The following is a 15,983-nucleotide window of genomic DNA, read 5'->3' on the forward strand; positions in this document are numbered from 1 at the left end:
AAAAGGGCACTTTTAGATTAATATTTGCACATACTTCTGATACTTCTATGTCTGAACAAATGGGGATTTTACTCCTTAGGTATTTTATTACTTGAAAATTAGTTAGAAAAATAAAATCAACCTGAAGCAATCCTATGGTAAAAAGCTTTAAACAGTGGAAGTTTAAGAAGAACATAAAAGTGGCTGAGGCCAGTTTTTGCATCAGAATGATTAAACAATAGGCCAGTTTCACTGTTTTAGAATTTATAATGTTTCATTGCATGTAGGTCGCTGTAGTCTTCTTCCTGTGGTAAATAACTCAGGTGCCATGTGTAACTCATGGAAGCTGGATCCTACAACCCTTCGCTTTCCTTTGAAAGGTCTCTTACCGTATGATAAGGTATGCCTTACTAAACTTCCTAAAAATGTTACATTCAATAAATACAAAGCTTTTATATCATTAAGGGGAAGAGAATCATTTCAACTGTGAATATCCAATTGTTCCAGCTAGGCTAATATTGAGGATGTAGATGTTTTCACTGTGTTACGAATTTCAATGATTCCAAGTTACATGCGAAGGACCTTTAAATTTGTGTGTGGTGTAACTGTTGCCCGTGACGCTTGAGGAACATGAGATGTTTGATGTGCTTTGTGGGTGTGTGTGTGTGAGAGAGCAAGAGAATTAATTGCAGAATTAATTTAGCAGTGGGGAGATGAAAGAGAATGAGAAGGTAGTTTCTTCTTTTCTGTGCTCCTTGCTATTCCATAGAAAAGATAATTTTACAATTCAAATGTAAATGTAAGTTATTTAAACTTAAAACTCTGAGTGTGAAATAGTGGTGTACTGAAAGAATTTAAAAACTGTAAAGGATCAGGACAAAAATCCACATTGTCCAGGATCCCATTCCCCATATCCTAGATGTCTAAGGAAGGATACAAAGATGTTATATCTAATGACATACATAGCGTTCACACTCTACAGCCATTACCATTTTGAGTGTTTCCTGAGACAGATTTGGTTTCCGTATAGTTAGCAAACCTTCCTCTTCCAAATATTTCTTCAGTCTCCTCTTGAGACCGTGTAAGCATTTAGCATCCTCAACATCCCTTTGACAAGGAGTTCCATATTTCAACTTCATGTTGCATGAGGAATCAGCTCCTTCTCTTTGTTTTGAACCTAGCTTTGGATAACATTTTTCTTTATTCAGTTATTGGAAGATAGAGTGAGCAGTCATTCCATAGCTGCTTTCTTCATACTACTCAGGATTTTTATGCATCTTGGTCATGTATTTCCTCAGTTGTCTTACCTGGCTTCCTTTGAGTTCTTGATAGTCTTCCAGTATTTCGGGGCTGTTTCAAAGAGTGTGGCATCCTTTTATTGGATGAAGAATGTTCTACTTGGTCTCTGTAAAATCTGTCATTTCCTAAGAGCTTTGATTATTTCTTCCTTTCTTTTGGGTAGGGGAAGGCAGAAGGATTTGCCAGACAATAAATACCTGTGTAAATTAAACATTCATTCTTACATTGTTTAACTCAGTTAAACATAAACTCAGTATTAAGCATAATCTTGAGGCAATATATGTTTGTATGTGATTGCTTTTTTTTTTTTAAGGATCTATTTGAGCCACAGACTGCTTTGTTGAGATATGTGCTGGAACAACCGTATTCAAGGGATATGGTCTGCAATATGCTAGGTCTGAATAAGCAGGTACTGTACTATGCTGTAACACGTGGTTTAATTCTGCATAGAATCTGCACTATTCTTTTTCTCTTTTCTTTGCTATAGCTAACTAAGCAAAACACTCTAGGTCCAGAGAGTGAATTTTTTATTTTTATTTATTTTATTTTTATTTTTTTATGAGATCATATTAGGTTAATTGGACACTGTTGTTCCTATCATTTGTATATTGCTTTACGAATGTTGAATTGAAAAGTAGAGATTTAAAATATGATTTTTTTTTTGCATTGCTTTTTTTTCCTATAAGGCCAGCCTCAAGTACACCTTTGACAGACAGTAGGAGACTGCTAGCTCAAGCAATAAAAATGGTTATTGTTCATGTCATTAGTTTTTAAAGCATTGTTGTACTCTGTTATATTGACATGTTATAGTACTAGAATAGTGAAAAGCTGGGTTTTGTTTTGTTACATTTTTTCTTTTTATACCTTAGAACGGGAGGGCTTAGTCTGACTTGGGGATCCTTGAGGCTGGCCTCATAGTCACTGTTTTGTCTTTTCTTTTTTTCTTCCTTTATTTTTGTTCTGTCCTGTCTTGTCCTGCCCATCCTCCAATGCTCTAGACCTTGAACATTGCTCAGGTATGTTCACAACCTTACTGTTGTATTGTGACTAACGATACGCTGGCCGCTTTGTAGCCACTGATTCCAGTTAGAGAATACATGTACAGTCAGGGCTTGAAATTGGCAGGACTGTTAGTCAAGGGCAAATTCTCACTACGAATCTCTAGAGATACGAGAAATGTAGCATATAGCTGACAGTCAGTGGTCCATTGGTCCTAAAATTTTTGTTGGAATGGACTGCTGTCGTTTCCCTTACCAGTCATAAGAACTTCTACTTTGTCTGCTGGAATTTTCAGATGAGGAGAGATTCTTAGTTCAAAATTTCTTTCCTTATGCCAGTGTAAAAACGTCCACTGCACTTGATTGTAAAATTATAAAGCTTTAAATACTTCTTTCCTTTTTATTTTTTTTTTAAAAAAAAGCTTTACTAGTGGAATTTTCTTACCATTAGGAAGCCCCTGTAACAAAAGTCCCAACAGGCAATTATAATACTCTCCAAGCTAAGTGAAAGAAAGGTAGTGCAGAATACCATATGAAAAATAGTTCCTTAAAATTTGACTACTTGTTTAAATAAATAAACGCCTGAGCAGATCAACCAAGTGGACTTATGCTTGAAATTTGAATTATGAGTGTGATATTTACAGTCGATTCCTGTTACGATAATCAATTCCACACCTACTTTAAAAAAACATTGTTTAAGATTTATAAAATAGCGTTGCTGTTTGCAATACTATAGTGAAGGTTGTGTCAGTGTTTCCATTTAAGAAACTTTTTTCAGATTTGTAACTTGACTATAAAATTTACGAGATCCTGAAACCTTGTGTATATTTCTTATTGCAAGTGAAATACACCAGTGCTTTTTCTGGATTGGGACAATATTTTTGAATGTGCAGATTCCTACATCTTGGAACACTACTCTGTGTTGTATATTACAGTCTTTTGTAAGACTTAAAGCAGCTGAAATGTTAAACCTTGGAAACGAGCTGCTAGGTTTAGTGTTGAAATGAGTAATATTTGTATTCTGTGTCTACATTCAGTTAATAAATCAAACTCTTCCTCTATGCATCTTGTAGCTGACAAATAATACAAGATCTAGAAAAAAAAAAAATTGAACCCATTTTATTCTTCTAACTATGAATGCTCTGTGCCTTCAGGCCAAAAAAGCATTGATGATAAAAATGCTTGGTTTTAACTCCTACTTTACTGTCCTCTAAAAGTAATCAAAATTTAAATGAAGTAATGAAATATATTGAACTACACTAGTTAAAATATGTTTACTAGTATATAAATTCCTACACAAAGTTTCAACCTGGCGTGAATTTTTATGGCCGAGCAACAAACTTGAAGAATGTAGCTTATAAAGGAAATGCTGACAGAACATGAACTATAGCTGTGCTACTACAATTACACCAGCATAAAGATGTTTGGACTGTTTAAAATTTGTGAGTTAAAACTATAAACATAGAATAGGATGGCGTAGTGGTATAGAACAGGAAATAATGTTCCATTTAAACATTAATATACTCGGTTTAAAACTGTGGAAAACATTAAAATTTTACTTGCTTTTGGGTACAAATTAACTTCATGTTATAGCTGAATTTGTTAATGCAGCCACCTGGCGAGAAGTAGTAGCATGCTTTTCAGATGTTGTGTAACTGTATCGATGCTTTCAGTAAAATGGTGGATAATTTTATATTTCATTATTAGAACTGAACTAACCTGCAGAAATGAATTGTCAGTATAACAGAAGACGCTTAGAAATGCAAATAGTGCCAAGTTTGTTTTAAAAGAAATACAGAAACACCTCAAAGCAATGATCATTATTTATTTATGATCATTAATTATTTACGTGAAGCTGCTTGTATGCCCTGTCAACTATTTATGCAGATCCAGTTGCAGGATTGGAGCCTTCATTTGAATCTTTTGGCATCACAAACTAGGTATGGTTCAGCTAAATTTGGCTTAGTTCTCAAATATTCTTAAAGATGAACAATGAAATTTTCTGGTTCAATCTTAACTAAGCAGATCTATGTTAGAAAAATTCACTCAAACCATCTCTGAGTTGAGAAAAAAAAAATTACAAATCTAGCTGTCTTGTTAAGCTTGCAGAGAGAAAAATGAAGGTAAAATTTCATATATTTATGGATTCATATGTTCCTTTCAGGATTCTAAGTTTTGCTGTGGGATTTTGTTGTGGGATGAGGTTTTCTAATACCTTTATCAAGTATATGGCTTTAAGTCCAGATGTAATAATAAGGACTTCAAAACATTCCTTCTGTTGGATCCCGGGGATTTTTATCTTTTACTACTGTGTACTTCTGTGTGGGACAGTACTTTCTCTTGTGTACCTGTTTGAACTGGTCTCTAGGGAGTAGAGATTTAAATTATATTTTATCATGTACGTTATCTTGGTTTGTGGTTGGACTTGATGATCTTAAGGATCTTTTCCAACCTAAATAATCCTATGATTCTGTGTCAATTTATATTCTGCTGAAAGCTGGAGTGATACTTTCAATAATTAATTATCTTTTAAATAATTTGTTGAGGTATGTAACAGTCTGTTTTTTGGAAAAGGATTGACAGTTCAAAGCGTCTTAATACACTGATGCCAAGTTAAAATTCAGTTTAGGGGTCTTACAGTTGGTTCTTAAAATTGAGCTTTAGTAATGTCTTAAAGACATGAAGTCACTTTGAGTGTTTTGATTTATATCTTTACCTTCTCTTTATGTGCAGTCTTGCATGAAGAATAAAATGCCATTTTTGCTTGCATAAGTGCAGTCAGGATTGTGTTGCAGTCCTCTAAACAGTGAAAAACTGTTAAACTTTGATTTCTCTGGTTTGGGGAATATTTGAAAGAGGAGCTAACTGTCAGGTGTCTTGTTTCTGTAACGTTATACAAACCTTTAATTAGCAGCTATTATATTAATAGATTTACTCTTTAAACAGTATATTTTGGCTGATCACCTTTTAAGCCAGCAGTGGTGATCTGCAGCTTGAAGTAGGAAATTACCTATGCCATACTGTTTGGGTGGATGTGTAGTTGTATTCTCTCCTAGCAAAAACCAGGATAGTTTGCTTGGGGCAGATGTTTATTTCATGTCCATCCATGCATTGTGTAAGCAGAATCATTAAGTGAAAGGAATGACACAATGCAATATTAAAAAATTGTCTTTCCTTTCTTTTTTATTTTTAAAATATGGTAGATTGATGCTGGGAACTAACAATCCAATATTATTAGTGTTAACATGGCAAAGTACTTAAAAATTAAGGGATGTGATTATTTGTTATAGATTTGTGACTGTGAGAGTGTGCATTGAGAACACTTGAGTGCAACTTCCTTGTTGAAAGCTACTCCATTGTTTAATGAGAAAAACTTGAGAATGCCCACCAAACTTGGTAGAGATAGAATGAGGCATAATAGAAACAACAAGCTTTAAGGTTTTGTGTCTTGGTGGGGTGCTGTTTTCAAAAATGGAACTGAGGGGGGTGGCTAAAGTTCTGTCTTAATGTATTAACTCCTTCAGGCATTTGACTTACACATTTTGAATTGGACTTTTGGAGACACCGTTTACTCTTGCAGGGATCTTGGGCTCCGGAGTTTGGTCTTCTGAATCCATTTCATAAGTGTAGATATTTATTAAATATTTTTCAGCTAAATGTGTTTTGCTTAAAATATTCAAAAACTGTAACAGCTTGCAGCTAGCCTTACTGACTTCTTAAAATACTTTTCTTTAGGGAACACTTTTAACACTACCCTCCCCTCCCCAAAAAAACCCGCAAACCCAATTGAAGCTTTGATCCACTTAAAAAAGTATCATTGGTCCATCAGAGGGCTGATCTCCACATTTTACTATCAAGTTGTCATGGTAGCGCTTTTTTCCCCCCTATATTCTTTTATGGTTTAATAATGTTTTCAATGAGATTATGTGTTTTTCAGATCTTTAAAACTTATTTTCAGGGCAAAATAGAGAATATGTATTTACATAACCAAATTACAAACATTTGAATAATGTTCTGTCTAGGAAAAAAAAACATAGTGATTTTGAATGCTCTATTTTTCCATAAATAATCCAAAAGAGTGGTTTTGGTTGGGTTTTTATATTTATTTTGTTTAACTCATACCAAAACATGAATTCCTAGTTATTTGTGAGAGGAATCAGCTCTCACCTACATTTTCAGTCATCTCAGTATATACTGAGATATTCTTTCAGTTATGAGCAATTTAATAAAACAAGACCCCAATCCTGCAAATTTTTATGCAGCACAGTATTTTATTTCTGAGTGCTCCCAAACCGTAGATACAAAATTTGTGCAAAAACATATATTCACTGAAAATACAGAAAAAATGCCAGAAAAGTAAATAAATAAAATGTGAAGTACTGCTATATTTCTTATTGAAAATCGTTCTTAAAGCAATAAAAGCATGATTTTCAGAATAAAAGAGTGAATTTATTTCTTCCATTTCCTGGCTCGTAAACTTTTTCCAATCTTAAAATTATTCAGAATTGTGAAAATTCCTACTGGAAATTCTGGCTTTCTTTTTAACAGTAATATTTTCCTGTTGTATTCTCTGAATAACTTTATTCTAAATTAATATAGCCTAACGTGATTAGGCTTTTGGACATTAACGCAGTGCTTAGCAAACTATTAAATTTCAAGCCCTGTACATAGTAGTTTTGCATGCTGGATTATAAACTAGTCTGTAGTGTTGTCTGTTGCACCTTGCTCTGCTTCATAAGTAGTTGCTCTGGGAGGGGGAAAAAAAACGAAAACCACAAAAGCCCCGAGGTATTCTCCACTGGTGATGTTAATTCCGCTCTCTGTAAACCTGTCACGTGGTTGATCCGTGGTAATGGCGTTGCGTACTGGAGGAGAAGGTGAAACTGTAACCGGTGCTCTCTGTCCCAGAGGTTTGTGTGAAGCATGCTTCAGGAAAGCACAGCTAGAATTGTAGCTTTCGGCAGTTTCGAGCTGGTGAAGAGCATGCAACAGGGGATGCTGTTCGCTCTATTTTGTCAACTTTTCCCATTCTTGCATTTTGTTCTGAATTGAGGAGAATCTCTTTTTTTTTTTTCATGGCAAAAGAGTTCCATCGATGAAGGTAGAACAAGCATCTCCTTTCAGCATCTCTCTTTCCTATTATTATTTCTTTCTTTATTAGTTAAAAGGGTTTTTTTAGGCTGCCTGGCTAGTAAGTCAAAGAACTCATCTAAGGCATCCCTAAATCATTTTACGAGTATTTGGGCGATATTTTCAAACTTTTTTACATACACCTTTTTGCCTCTAGAAAGGGATACTGCATTTTCATGATTAGTGTTTGAGCAGCTCAGTTCCTTTTCTTTTGAATCATTAAAGTAATAATGTTTTCTTTAAGGCTGCATTATGTTACAGGCATCAGGTGTTAAAAAAAAACCAAAAAAAAACCCCGAAAAACACACACACAAACCCAAACCAAACAAAAAAAAAAACAACCCACAAAACAGAAAACTCTGATCATTCCTGAGTAGAGATTGTAATGAAACAAACAGAGGTTAGATATTTCCAAAGTGCTCGATTTCTGTTTGAAATAAGTTTAAATTCCACGCAGCTTTTTACCCTTAGTAATAGTAATTTATACAAGTGTAACTATGTGAATGCAGGGTAGTAAGAGGTTGTTGCACTAAAGAACTTGTGATATGTGACATCATACTTGATGATCTTCAATTTAAGATTTATAGTCTTGAGTTCCAAACCACTGGTAGTGAGCCTGCTTTACATAGATCTGTACTAACATTTCTATCTGAACATACAATGCATTCCTTGATCATTATTAAAAGTCATCAGGGAAGGTGTGTATTTTAAATTATTTCTGTATTTGCATAGCTCAATGTGGAGATTGTGGCAATCTGAACCTAAACTCTAAAGAGCTCATCATTATGATATATAATTTCTATTCTATTCAAAAGATGTAGAACATACCACTTTTATCAGGTTAGTTTCAAGTCTTTTTGATCTTGCTTTGTACCAGGTCATGCTGTGTCAGCACCTAATTATATTAACCAGATGTTAATTCTGCTTCTAGTGTAGGTGAGCTCAAAATGAGAGAGAAAAAGAAAATAGTCATTAAACCCTTACATATTGGGATATTTCCTCTCAGTTTGGTGGTTTGATTGATACATGTTTTTCTTTATGGTGATCTCTACTTTTGAAATGAACTTAAAGGAGGAAAGAAGGAAGAAAAAAACAAAAAACAACCCAAACCAAACAACTTCCACCAGTGTGTTAAAAGAACGGACTTGATTTTCCATGAATGCAAGATCAGAGAAATAACATTCTGCGTGAATTTAAAAAACAAAACAAAACAAAACCACAAACAAAATCCGCCAGATGTTATTTGTGCATTGATGATCTGTGTTTTGGAACTGAGTAGGGAATCATGTATGTGTGATAAAATGAGAAAATCGTTGTGACCTGTAACATAGTGCAGCTTTAATACACTGGCTTATCCTTAACTTAAGTTCAGACTTCATTTCATGCTTCCCAGCCTTCTGTCAAAATACTGTACTGTAACTGCAGCTGTGTGAGTTCTGAAGTTAATGGCAAGGCTTTTGGAATACTGTATCTGATTTCTGCCTTACAGCACAAGCAGCGCTGCCCTGTGCTAGAGGACCAGCTGGTGGATCTTGTGGTGTATGCCATGGAACGGTCTGAGACTGAAGAGAAGTTTGATGACGGTGGAACCAGTCAGCTTCTGTGGCAGCATCTCTCCAGCCAGCTCATTTTCTTTGTGCTCTTTCAGTTTGCAAGTTTTCCTCATATGGTCCTGTCACTCCATCAAAAGGTAAATTGTTTGTATCACTCACATGTGGTAAGAGATTTTAAAAGCAAACCAGAACAAGTTTAAAAGAAAAGGTCTCTTGCCCCTGCAAGAGGTACCTTATGTGTAAGAATTAAATTTTTGATCCTTGTGCTCTGTAGTAAGTCAAATTCTCAAGTTACGTTGCTTTGAGCTAGGTCTGTTTCTAGTGTGATCAGTCACAGGATGTTGCATTCCATTTGGATTGAAAATGTGCTAGTAACTAGAATAAGGAGATAAACTGACATGATTCAGAAGGTCTGAGCACTGTACTGTTGCATCCAGTTTACAACCAACCTTCCAACAGAGCAAAAGCCCCGTTCAGTTTGTGAGCTAAAGAAACAGGCCGTGTAAATGGATGCAAGAACTTACAGTTTATTTGTCTGATCTAATCAAAGATCAGTTGTGCAATTACAGTGATATTGGCAATTACAGTCCAAAGTTATTATTACTTCCTAATAGTAATTACATTGAAACTGGTACGCTTTCTAGTATTTACGCTTTTCGCTGGTGTTCAATGCCTCTCTGAACTCTAAGGGTGGTAGTGCCAGTCTTCCATAAGAAAGGAGGGGTTACAGTAAGTCAGCAACATCCTGAGCATTTTGTTGAGAGAAAGTGTGACGTTGATGGTAGGAGAGGAGTGTCCTTCTCCTCAATATAGAGTTGGGGCTGTTTAGATACAGTTTCTAACACACACTACACATGACTCCGTCTTCATTCCGCAGTTCCATGTTACATCAAAATTTACCATCTATGTTATATTTTGTGATACATTCCAGTTCTCTGCTCTCTCTGGTATCTCTGAAATAGTTTTACTAAGGTTACACTCCTTGAATTATTAATGAACCATTGAAACAATAGACACTATGCAACACAGTTGCTCAAATCTAGTCTAAGACTAAAGCAAGCTAGGTAAGAGTCGAGGTTAAGAGTAGAGTACTGGTTAGTAGAGAATTGCTGTTACAGATAAAGAAGTTAAATAAATAAATAGATAGATAAATAAATAAATAGATTAATAAATGAATATCCAGACAGGTCCAGATGAAGGAAGCCCAAGTTGTTCTGGTTCAGAGACTTCCTTTATAGATAGAGTTGATAAAACCCGTGGCCTGCTGCTAGCAATGGCAACGCTGTACTTGTACTACAGAGCTACAATGTGACAATTTAAATCCAATATTTAAGAGTTGCTAATTTTTCGAAACAGTGATCCTCAAGAGCTAAATTAATTTTAAATCTTACTTTTAGTTGTTGTGGCTCTCCCGGAATCTGTTTCTATGTTACAACTAATGTACCTGTGGCCATCTTTCTGAAAACACAACATACATTTCTACTTAAGTCCTGCTATAAAATTCTGAGTAATCTCTGATGGAACTGTTTTAGTCTGCCCTTGTAATTTAATAGCTATCTTTGCAGTGATTTTTCTTCCGCATGCAGTATTTGTCTGTTTCTGAGTGTTTTTGACAGTTGGCAGGCCGTGGTCTCATTAAAGGAAGAGATCATCTGATGTGGGTGCTACTCCAGTTCATCTCTGGCAGCATCCAGAAGAATGCACTGGCTGACTTCCTCCCGGTTATGAAGCTTTTTGACCTCCTTTATCCTGAGAAAGAAGTAAGTCTTCTCTCTGAAATTAAAAGTTTTAATTTAATTTGAGACCTTCATATGTCAATATTGCTGTTGTTCTTGAGTCATTGTTACAGCAGTGTGCTGCATGGTTGGAGAAAGATGTTTCACAATTAAATTTTTAAGGATTTCCTAGCTATATTTTCCCAGTAACCATGTTTGTGCATTGTTTTTAGGGGCAAAAAGGACTTCTGTTAAATGTCTCTTCCTTGGCTTTGGTTTGACTAAGGTTTTGAGGAGTTTATGTTAGAGAATTGAGGACACTATTAAGGAATAATATGGAATTTTATTGTTACATCTGGGTGGTAACAGAATAATACACTGAGAGAGGCTTTTAGGTGCAAAGAACTGAACAAGACACTTTTAAAATTTGTTTTGTATTAATGGTTACTTAAAATTCATTCTGTGATAGCAAATCAAATCCTGGTCATGCTTTGTACATTCTTCTAGAATGAAGGTTCCTGAGGGAAGGGGGAGTTAGAGGAAGTTCTTAAACTTCCCTTGTGTCAGCGTGAAGTTCTGATTGCTTGCTTTTTTATCATAGTGCCTTCTATTTTGGGTCAGTAGACATGTTAACATAAATTTGTGGTGTACCAAACTGATATGTACCAATTTTTCCCCCACTTAAGTTAGTTTCGACCCACAGAAATTCTTCAGTACAATTTGTTACATGAGCTCAGAATTGATTTCGTCAGCACAAAATACTGGAAGAGTGATGGGACTATTCACTTTAACTGTAGTGATGGGCTCTGAGTTACACTTCTTTCAAGTGCTTGTGGGACTAGGGCATTTCTGAGGATTCAATTTCCCAAGCAGCCTAAGTGTTATCTGTGGCAGTTGATCTTTGAGAGAATCTCTCTTGCTATCCCCTTGATTATCCATTGCTGCTGTCTCACTTGTGCTGTCAGTGGTGCTCAGCAGTAGTAACTGTACCAAAGGGAAAAAAAAATGCAAATCTTGGCAAAAGGAGAGAGCCAGAGTGCGTTTTCCAATGGCAGTAATATACTTGAGTCTGTAGCCAAAACCTTTTGAATTTGAGGGTGTACCAGTTCCTTTTCGTAGGAAGTGTATTCATCTTTAACAAGTAACTTAGGCAAGTTAGATTTTTCAGAAAACGTTGGTGAACCCATGTAATGATAGGACAAGGGGCAATGGCTTTAAACTGAAAGAGGGGAGATTTAGATTAGAGATAAGGAAAAAATTTTTCACTCTGAGGTTGATGAGGCACTGGAACAGGTTGCCCAGAGAAGCTGTAGATGCCCCATCCCTGGAAGTGTTCAGGGCCAGGTTGGATGAGGCTTTGGGAAACCTGGTGTAGTGGAGGATTTCCCTGCCCATGGCAGGGGGGTTGGAACTAGATGATCTTTAAGGTCCTTTCCAACCCAAACCATTCTATGATTCTACTGTGGAAGCACATACCATAACTGATTTCTGAATAATGTATAACTTATTCTGAATAAGTGTGAGGCTGAGAGTAAAACTATATGCTTTGTAACTATATATGTCTTGAATTTGTATACTCTAAGGATGAACTTCCATTTGTTGACGTCTTAGATTATTTGTTCTGTTTGTTTTGGGGTTTTTTTGAGTAATTACTGAGGTTCAGGTCTCTTCTAGAGCTCTTGATTTAAAATTGCATACACAGATGAGGGTAGAATCTGTTCCTTAAAATTGTTGCTTATGGTGTTGCAAGTCAGAAAAAGACAAACTAGACATTGTGAATGCTGACTAAGTTGGTTTTCTGTTCATTAATACGTGCAATATGTCACATTTCTGTGTTTTTTCTTTAGTGTATTCCTGTACCTGATATTAACAAACCCCAGTCAACTCATGCTTTTGCAATGACCTGTATTTGGATTCATCTGAATCGGAAGGCTCATAGTGACAACTCCAAGTTACAGATTCCCATCCCTCATTCTCTTAAACTTCACCATGAGTGAGTTTTGGGGGTTTTGTTGTGTTTTGATTTGTCTTCAGACAGAATGGAGTAGGAAGCTCCAAGTCTGTATTCAGAATGTATTGTGTGATGGGATGCTGTGTAAGGGTTATCAAAGGAATAAAGCAGGACTATAAAAGAGCTCATAGTCAAAATACACTGTTGTTGTACAGCTAACAGAAATAATATATTACTTCTAAGAATAATAAGTCTTTTTTACTGACGGAGAATCTGAAAGCAAATTGACTGTTTTGTTTTATTATGCTGTGGTTTGGAAAGTGTGTGTAAGCAGGACGTTGGGTTATGTTGTGTTCAGAAAGGTGATTTTTAAAGTGTGTTTTTGTCCTGAGATGTTTCTCTGATACAGGAAAATTGTAACACAGTGTAACTGTGGCATAAGATGTAGTCTTTTTGATGTGATGCAGTTAATAATTTTTTTTCCTACTATTTTACAGTGCCTTTTTGACTGAGGTTATTGTAGCTGTAATCTTGGAATGCATGTATATTCTTCCGCTTGTTTCTTTCTACTTAATGTTTAATCTCTTTGTCATACAGGTTTTTGCAACAGAGTTTAAGAAATAAAAACTTACAGATGAATGACTACAAGATTGCCTTGTTGTGCAATGCTTATTCAACCAATTCAGAGTGTTTCACTTTGCCAATGGGTGTACTAGTAGAGACTATTTATGGAAATGGCAGCATGAGGATGCCTCTTCCAGGGACTAATTGCATGGCATCGGGGTCAATTACCCCGTTGCCAATGAACCTCTTGGACTCACTCACAGTTCATGCCAAAATGAGGTACAGTATGCAGCTAGCTTTTTTTTTTTTTTACCTGTGGACCTATGTGTAACTAATTATCATCAGGAGAGCTTTCCTGTGTCTGGACATGTCATGTATTACTGTTTATTTACTTAATAACTTACTTAACTTTCAAGTCCTTGTTTTTGATTGAAAAATACTTTCTCTCTTTCCTTCAGTCTGATTCATAGCATAGCTACAAGGGTGATTAAGTTGGCTCATGCAAAATCTAGTGTGGCCTTGGCTCCTGCTCTTGTGGAAACCTATAGTCGCCTGTTGGTTTATATGGAAATAGAGTCCTTGGGCATCAAAGGCTTTATCAGTAAGAAAGAAAACTTCTTTTTCTCCCCCTTCCTTTTGTTTAGTAGCAGTTTCTTTTAGTGGCAACTAGACACCATAATAAAAAAGAAAATCTAATGATGCAGCATGTTGAATACATGTATAAATTATTTTAATATGAAAGAAATTGTAATAGTTATCCTAGTGCTGCAGTAAATTTCAGATGTGTGCTGCTGTCCCTTTATGCCATCACTTTGATGATTAGTACCTTCCTAGTTACGCGGAGTTGTGCAAAAATGTGCTTAATGGAAAATCATAAACAAAGTTACTTAATTAGGTGCAAATAATACTTCATTGCACTCATTAAATTAATTTGCATGTCTGCTGTATCATAGAATCATAGAATGGTTAGGGCTGGAAGGGACCTTCAAAGGTCATCTAGTCCAACCCCCCTGCAACGAACAGGGATATTTCCAACTAGATCAGGTTGCTCAGGGCCTCGTTCAGCCTGGCCTTGAACGTCTCCAGGGATGGAGCATCCACCACCTCTCTGGGCAACCTGTTCCGGTGTTCTACAATTCTCATGGACAATGTATATGTCCATTCAAAAGATTATTGAGCTCTATACATTTACATTATCTTCAGACAGTGCTTGTGCATGCACTCTTTGGGGGTAGTAAAATTTTCAAATCAACTATCTGACTTGCAGCCTAATATAACCGCCTATCCACAGTGTACTCTGTAGTTGTATTTTAAAGTGTAACCACTTGGAAAACTTACTTCACAAACCCTTTTTCATAAGGTCAGCTCCTGCCAACAGTGTTCAAATCTCATGCGTGGGGAATTTTACACACTCTGCTAGAAATGTTTAGCTATCGAATGCATCACATCCAGCCTCATTACAGAGTCCAGCTGCTCAGCCACCTTCATTCCTTGGCTGCTGTGCCACAGACTAATCAGAACCAGCTTCATCTGTGGTAAGTGGTGGTTACCATCTTTAACCAAAAGTTAGATTCCTCCTTCATTCTATGTTGAAAGCTGTGTGAGAACCATGTTTAAATGGGACATAAGTACTTCCCAGTCTTAGTTCTGTGGCTAAATTGTTTTGTGGTGTCTCAGTAGGTCATGTTTCAGAAATACAGTTAGGCATTAGTAGCATGCCTCTTGCAGCAGTGTCATGGGTCAAAACACGAGAATGCTCACCAGAACCGTCATGTCAGGAAGTGCTGGAAAACTGTTGAGCTCTTTGGACTGGAGATAAAGGGCAATGCATGCTGCTTGTAGTCACAGTGATGGGCTTGTCTGCCAGTGGGACTGTGCATGCTTAATCCGGTAGAGGTGGTTTAATTCCGGTACAGGAGTTAAGTTAGTTCCACTTAATTCTGTAGTGAAGTTAATTTTTCTGGAAAACTTTCTGGAAAATTCAATTAGTCAGATCAGAGAAATAATCTGATTCGTCCTGCAGCTGTAAAGGAGTTGGTGCAAAGTTATGGTGGCTGTACATGAAGCTGAGTGGAGAAAGTGTCACTTCCATCGTGTGTGTGTCTTGTATCAGTGTAAACCACTTATAAAACAATGGCTAATTTGGATACAAGAAAGATGGAAAAGCTGGTTAAATAAGCTCTAGAGGTGATACGCAGATAATTCTAGGGAAAAGCTTTGAGTTTAACTTACTGTTAACAAAGTTGAAGGTTATAAGATTCAGTTTGCATGTAGAATCTGGGGTTTGTTATAGAAAAGTTGGGGAAAAGAGGTGTCCATTCAGTCTTAGAATAGAATACATCTCGTGGGGGTATGTGAAGGAGACAGAGGAACCTCATTATTTATCAGTTCATATCAAGAAAGCCTGATTACACAGTAATTTCTTAGTCCAAATTCACATTGCTTGGCTGCTTATCCTTTTTCAAGAATAAAGAGGAAAGTGAAGACCAGTTTCTCCTTTAATTCAAGGTCTTGCTCTTTTTGTTCACCTAAATCTTGTTTTGCCATCTTAGTCTGTAAAATATAGTTGTTAATCAGTCACTTTTGATAAGCACTGCATGCAGCTAGATTGCAGTAAACTAACCTATGGCGTTGGCATTTTGAAGACACAAGGTTATAAAAGTCTTTTGAATTACTTTACACTACACGATGTGGAAAGCGCTTGTGACTAGAGCACTGGAAAATAAAGTGCTTTTAATCAAAAGCAGTACTTCCTCATTTCTTTAATAAGGACAATTTAGTGCTGTCTTCTTCG

The 15,983-nt window shown here is 36.2% G+C and overlaps 1 protein-coding gene across 7 annotated transcripts in view; it reads left to right on the forward strand.

The window, feature by feature from the left end:
- Positions 1-15,983, forward strand: part of MED23 (mediator complex subunit 23) — a 39,918-nt gene that overhangs the window by 7,916 nt on the left and 16,019 nt on the right. For 4 of the 7 annotated variants that reach the window (XM_086631239.1, XM_086631240.1, XM_086631242.1 and 1 more), the window contains exons 9-16: positions 267-379; positions 1,592-1,687; positions 8,896-9,096; positions 10,576-10,719; positions 12,522-12,667; positions 13,223-13,468; positions 13,648-13,790; positions 14,550-14,724. In XM_086631239.1, the coding sequence (XP_086487365.1) occupies positions 267-379; positions 1,592-1,687; positions 8,896-9,096; positions 10,576-10,719; positions 12,522-12,667; positions 13,223-13,468; positions 13,648-13,790; positions 14,550-14,724 (1,264 nt within the window). Of the gene's footprint in view, positions 1-266; positions 380-1,591; positions 1,688-2,276; positions 2,295-8,895; positions 9,097-10,575; positions 10,720-12,521; positions 12,668-13,222; positions 13,469-13,647; positions 13,791-14,549; positions 14,725-15,983 lie in introns of all 7 variants that reach the window. The other 3 variants (XM_086631237.1, XM_086631241.1, XM_086631243.1) reach the window with 3 other exon arrangements.

Source organism: Tauraco erythrolophus, chromosome 2 (assembly GCF_009769465.1).
Source record: "Tauraco erythrolophus isolate bTauEry1 chromosome 2, bTauEry1.pri, whole genome shotgun sequence".
Classification (NCBI taxonomy): Eukaryota; Metazoa; Chordata; class Aves; order Musophagiformes; family Musophagidae; genus Tauraco; species Tauraco erythrolophus.